At 43.5% G+C, this 6,132-nt stretch overlaps 1 protein-coding gene across 1 annotated transcript; it reads right to left on the bottom strand.

Moving 5' to 3' along the window:
• Positions 1–976: 976 nt before the first annotated feature.
• Positions 977–4,178, bottom strand: SLITRK3 (SLIT and NTRK like family member 3). The gene has a single exon (XM_049628598.1). It carries the CDS (start codon positions 4,176–4,178, stop codon positions 1,239–1,241), a length of 2,940 nt encoding a protein of 979 aa, XP_049484555.1. The 3' UTR covers positions 977–1,238.
• Positions 4,179–6,132: the final 1,954 nt, after the last annotated feature.

The raw sequence follows: 6,132 nt of genomic DNA, 5'->3' as shown, positions 1-6,132 counted from the left end.
GTATTATATTTTTCAAAAACTCTTTATTAGGAAAGCTATACCAGACGCATAATCACTATACAATGATTAAACATTACCTTTACAATTTATAATCACTGAAATTACAGAATAAATATATGCACATTTCTTTTGAATCTTTGTGTGTGAGAGAAAACATTAAAAGTGCTTCCTACAAAGCTGTTAGTGATATATACCCAGTTGCTTTTTTGTTTTTTTAATATTATATATATATATATATATAAGAAAGTGCAGATGGTCTCCAAAAACTCTTGGCATCAGGATGAAGTGTCACAAAGAGGGTGCTCATCCCTAGGTATGTGCCTCTGGCTGTTAAACCAGGCCTCCACTTCATTAGGATCCAACCTAGAATATGACCTTTCCCAGGGTGGTAGGCGAGAGCTGTACACTAGGGGTGAAGGGAAGGTGAAGCTATGAAGAGGAGAGGAATGGATCAAACCCAAAATAATAAGATAGTGTTAAAAGGGAATGGGGTGTGCATGTTTGTGTGTGTTTTGTGTGTGTGTGTGTGTGTGTGCACGCATGTGTGTATGCATGTGCAGGTTTATACGTCTGCATGTGTGTGTACCTGTACCAGAAGGAAGAGGCTGCAGGTTTAGGGACCTAATGGTTTGCAGCGATTGGTGATTTGCATGTGGGTATGTGTGTGACAGAAAAAAGAGTGGGTGAGAACATTCAAGCAAGACCCGCCCCCTCCCTCCCCGTCTTGCAGTTTCCAGGCATGCAGCAAACTGCATTGTTAATACATGTACAGAATCTGTGCCATGATGGGAAGAGGAAAGAAAGCCACAAATGTCAATTTGTTTTCCCCCCTCCCTGTCAAACGAAACTACAACTAAAAAAAATTACTGAAAATAAAAAGACACGTTGAATTTTACTTAATTAGGATCAATACAACGATCCCCAATATACCTTATACATGGCACAGTCAAAGTCTCAAGTTTCAGTATAAAAAAATAATGATAACATTTGCTGGCAAAAGTCTGCGAAGGCACTTCATTGATTAATGATCTGAGTATGGCCCTTCCTCCAAATCACATCTGAGAGGGGAGAGCATACATCTGTATTTTCTAGTTATCATGCGGTTTCAGTCCTGTTCAGGGCAGGGAAGTTTGTGAGAATGGAGTTATTGGGACAAGTGTAAAGGGAGCAAGGGATATTTCTTTTATTTTCCTTTTCTTTTGAAAAAAAAAAAGCACTAATTTATTTTTCTTTTTTCGTTAGAACCTGTATGTTGTCTTCTCCAGGACTTCGAGGTAATCCGGCTTGGTTTGAAGTTTGGCCCTTAACTCGAGGTAATCACTTTTTTGGGTTTGGTGGTCTGTGAAGCCCTTTCCAGCCGAGAAGAGAAGGGTTTCTTTGAGCCTGGCGTCCTGCTGTAAGTCTGGATATTGCATGCCAGGAGGGTGGACGTGCAGTTCCTTTAATTTGGGCACTGTGCCATAGAGACAATCCACGAATCCCACTGTGCAGGGGGCTGGCTGTGGCCTCTCTCGGTCTAGGAGCATACTGCCACCGCCACAGCCTCCCCCAGGAGGAAACAGCACCACCCCACCATTCTTCTCATGGTGGCGGAACCCAGCCAAGTCTCCCCCAGTTCCCGCAACTACCGCAGAAACCCCACCAACTGCTGGGTGGTGAGGGTGAGGGTGATGATGATTCACCGTCACTATGGTGTTGAGCTGGGAGCTGGACACTGCCAGGGCCCACTCCTTTTCTTTTTCCAGCAAGGTCCGGTAGTTGCTGTGGTTCTCCTTGGGTGTCTCCGCAAACTGCTCACTTCCTAGGAGAACCTCACCTACTCCTGGTGGCTGTGTCCCAGGACCCCCTCGTTCTGCACTCCCTGACTCCTGGACTGATGAAACAGCCACCTCCTCCTCCTCACGAGGCTTATAGATGGGGTTGTTGCACATTTGGGTCACTGGGTGGGGGATGTACTCATATACATGGCCCACAGGAGGGGCCTTCTCTGGGGACGAAATAGTCGCTCGGCCCCCACCTCCACTTCCACCTCCACCACCCCCACCATCCTCAAACAGCCGGTGGCATTGCATCTGGATGCCGGTAAGGTCCACCCCTTCTTGTCGCTTGCTCCTAAAGGGCAGCTTCTTCCGGCGCCGTCGGAGCACGTAGGCAAAGAGGCCTGCAGCAACAAAGACTGCTGAAAAGAAAAGAACCAGCAGGCTGAGAATCAACACAGAAAGTGGCACAGGGCCTCCGGGGGGAGAGAACTCATAAGGTGATGCACTCGTTGGCCCCCCAGCAAGGTGAGACTCTCCAGGCTGGGCTGGGGATGCTCCAGCTGGTGGGACGTGCAGCATCTCTGGGCAGAGAACTTCCAGCTCAATGGTGCGCACATCGCGGTGGGTGAGGTTCTCAGGGCTCCTGCAAAGCACATCACCCACCACGCTGACTGAGCTGATGGTTTCAATCCACTGTTTGAAGGGGACCAGGTCACAGGTACAGTCCCAAGGATTCTCATTGAGGTCTATCTGGACAATGGCATTCAAGTGTTCTAGGACGCCAGCCACAGGAAGGTAGAGGAAGTAGTTCTTTCTCAGGTTGAGCCGGGCCAGGGATGTGCCTGCAAAGGCATCTGTCGGGAGGGTCCTCAGCAAGTTATTGTTGAGGAATAGCAGCTTCAAGTTGGGCATGAGGCTGAAGGCTGCAGGCTGGATTTCTCGGATGACATTGAACTCAAAGTACAAGTAGTGCAAACTCTGTAGTCCTCGGAACATGCCTGGTGTCAGCTTCTCAATATCGTTGCCATTGAGAAAGAGGCTCTTTAGGTTGGGCAGGTTGATGAAGGCCCCATCCTGGACATAAGAAATACGATTGTTCCCCAGATGCAAGAGATCCAAGGAGGAGAAATTCCAAAAATCAGAACGGTATATTTTCTGAATCAGATTGCTACTCAGGTAAAGTTTCTTGGCATTCAATGGCCTTGGAAGAAGTTCAGAAATGTTGTTAAATCCTCGCTCTTTGCAGTTGACAGTCAAGCCAAGGTCGTTGATGTGCAAATTACAGGTACACCCAGTAGGACATATAATGGGAATGGGTGGTCTGGTCTGGTAAGGAGCAATGGGAGGTTGGTTTGGACCAGGGTATAAAGCTTGGGATGTAGAGGGTGGCCTTGGTGTTCGGGGCTGTTTGGTGGGCTTGGGCTGTTTATTTGAGGACTTGTATTCAACAGAAGAAGCAGTGAAATGGACAGAGGACAACATTGAGGAAGGCTTAGTCGGCCATGCATTCTCCTTGCTTGATGACAAGTGGGGAATCCCCAAACTAGCCTCCACCTCAGAGTCAGACAACAAGGGACAGAGTTCTGTCTTCCTGATTTCTCGCAGATCCTTTCCATGGAAATGGAAGGGGGTCTCACAGGTGATGTCTCCCACCAGGGCGGTGTAAGGAATGCGTTCCAGCCAACTCTTTAGCTGCACAATCTCACATGTACAGTTCCAGGGATTTTCTTCCAGCTGGAGCTCCATCAGGCTTCTGCCAATGTGGTCTAGCATTCCTCGGTAAAAAAGAACCTTTAACCTATTTCCACGTAGGTCCAGATGGGTTAAGGAGACAGCCTTAAATAAATTGGTCGGAAGCATGGGGATGAGATTATCATTTAAAATCAGAACTCTCAATTTACTTAGGTTCCGAAATGCCCCACTCTCAATACGTTTAATGACATTGTAATCTGCCTGCAGATATTCCAGACTTTCCAAGCCAAGGAAGGTGTCATTTCTGAAGATGTCTAGTTTGTTCTCATGTAGATATAACCTCTTTAAGATCTTAAGACCATTGAAAGCTCCTGATTGAATGTCCTGCAATGCATTGTTCCCAAGGTTAATGGACACAGCGTTATTCAAATGAAGAAAACTGTTGGTGTACAATTTCCTCATTGAATTCCTTTGCAGATACAGTTTAAAAGGTCTTGACCAGAACTCAGTAATCTGACTAATATTTGTAAATCCTTTACTGTCACAATGTATATGAAAGAGGCTTTCTTTAACTTCACAGTAGCATGGATCAAAACAGGGCTCATCTATTTCCTCTGAGTCCTCTATCAGGGGAATCGGGGTAGTCCATCCTAGAGCAATTGTGCTTAGAAGAATTATCCACAACATCCTCCCTCTGTGAAGCATCTCAGCTATGGAAGATTTCATCGTTCGTAGTTGATTACAAAACTGCAACAGAAATAAAGATGCAGATTTTAGCCTTTACTCACTCGTATGCACTATTCTAATTGACTCCTACATTTGGAGCTTTTTAAGAGCAATACAAAACTTTAGTAATTGTTGACCTGGCACTCGAAATGATCTATCAACCTGCTTAATATGTCCTGTATTTAAACTTGGATGACTCTGAAATATTGTGCCATGCAATGTATTTTTCCTGAACCAAGCCATACTTGGTAAAGAGCATACATATCATACAAACAACAGCAGCCTTCATTGCCTCCTGTAGCAATCAAGGGACTGGTATACAGGGATGTCTTTTAGATATAGGCAGATTCAGTAATAATGGCAGTAATTTGGCCATTACACCTGTTTGCCTGTTAAAATTTGCCTTGATTTCAGAGGTGCCCATTATAGAACTGATTGGGATTCTGACAGGAAATAAGTATTCTTTAAACTATAGGCTTCTACTCATAAAAAGCCATGGCATACCACAAATTTATTAGATTAGAGTGTGATGAAGTATGAGCTCATTGCCCAGTATCAGATGTTGAGATGTATACAATGTTGGGTATCTCTGGAAAACTTAAGATTTCTCTTCAGAGATGATCACAGTGTACTTAATTATAGTGTATGCTCAGTATCACATTATCCCCCCACCCTATTTTGCCCAAGCACAGATTTTTAACATCTCCTTTAATTAAATAATTTTTACACAAGTGTATCATTTGGCTGTTTAAACCCTTTAGGAGTGATTAGCCTTTCTGAAGAAAGGCCCGTGCAGTCATAAGAGTTAGAGATAATGACAGCTAAAGGATGCTGAGCCTGGGAGTGTCTGTATTAAAACACTTGCAGAGCTTAGTTTGGAATGTGTATCTGTGCCTTCAATATCAGCTGAGGAGTCCTGTGAAAAGCTGGATGGGCAGGTGGCTGGTTAGAAGACAGTTGGGTAGTTAAAGGCAAGAAAGGGTGGAAACCTCAATTCTTACCTGCTGATAATTGATCTATCACATGAAATACATTTCAAAGAAAGACATCATTCTTTTCCAATCAGAAGAAACAAATACTGTGTACTATTCTAATAATACAGAGCCTTCCTCCATGGCTCTCTTTCCTTGCCTTATATCATCAAAATATGGAAATGCGTACCTAAATAAATTATATTAATGCAGTTTTATTAGATTGCCCTTTCTGAGTCACTTAAATATCAAATTGGAATAATTATTTTTAATCAATAAAAATAAACCCGAATTTTTAGCACATATTTTCTCTCCACACATAAGATACATACATTAAGGAAATATTTTGCCAACCCTTTGAAAACACAATGATATAATTTACAGGGAGAGTGAAAAGAATAAATCTTCACATTCAACTTGCATATAATGTACACAGCTGTAAGGAAAGGAAGACCCATGAGAAAGCAAAGAGAAATCTGCCTCAGGCATGCAATACTCAATTTTTAGAAACAATTAAATGAAAAAAGAGAGAGAGAGAGAGACAGAAAGCAGATGAGGCTACATTGCAGTATCAGTTAGTCTTCCCTGTCTCCCTTATAAAATATTAAAATCTACTTAAGTTATTTCTTCACCATTTTAAAATGTTTTTCTTGTTACTGAGGTCCCTGAGATTTAGGTAGGAAAGGCTCCAGATGTCTTTTGACTTACCTATTTTGCAGGAGGTTTTTTTTTAAGTATTTAACATTGGAAGAAAAAAAAAAAAAAAAGCTTGAGTTTAAGGATTCTCTCTCTCCCTCCCTCCCTTTTGCTGAAGCTGAAGCAAAGGGGGATAGAGGGGGTGGGTGGGGGAGACGAAGAGAAAAAATACAAGCAGCAAGCTTGAGACGTGCTGGGAATGCAATGGGCCTTTCAATGGGCTTCTTTAGAATGCAGAACTGCCGCTTGGCACACTCAATAGAGGAGGGAGGAGAAGGGGCTGCTGC

The sequence above is a fragment of the Panthera uncia genome, chromosome C2 (genome assembly GCF_023721935.1).
Source record: "Panthera uncia isolate 11264 chromosome C2, Puncia_PCG_1.0, whole genome shotgun sequence".
Lineage (NCBI taxonomy): Eukaryota > Metazoa > Chordata > Mammalia > Carnivora > Felidae > Panthera > Panthera uncia.
Note: the sequence above shows the minus strand (reverse complement) of the source record. Positions and strands in the feature narration are given on the sequence as shown.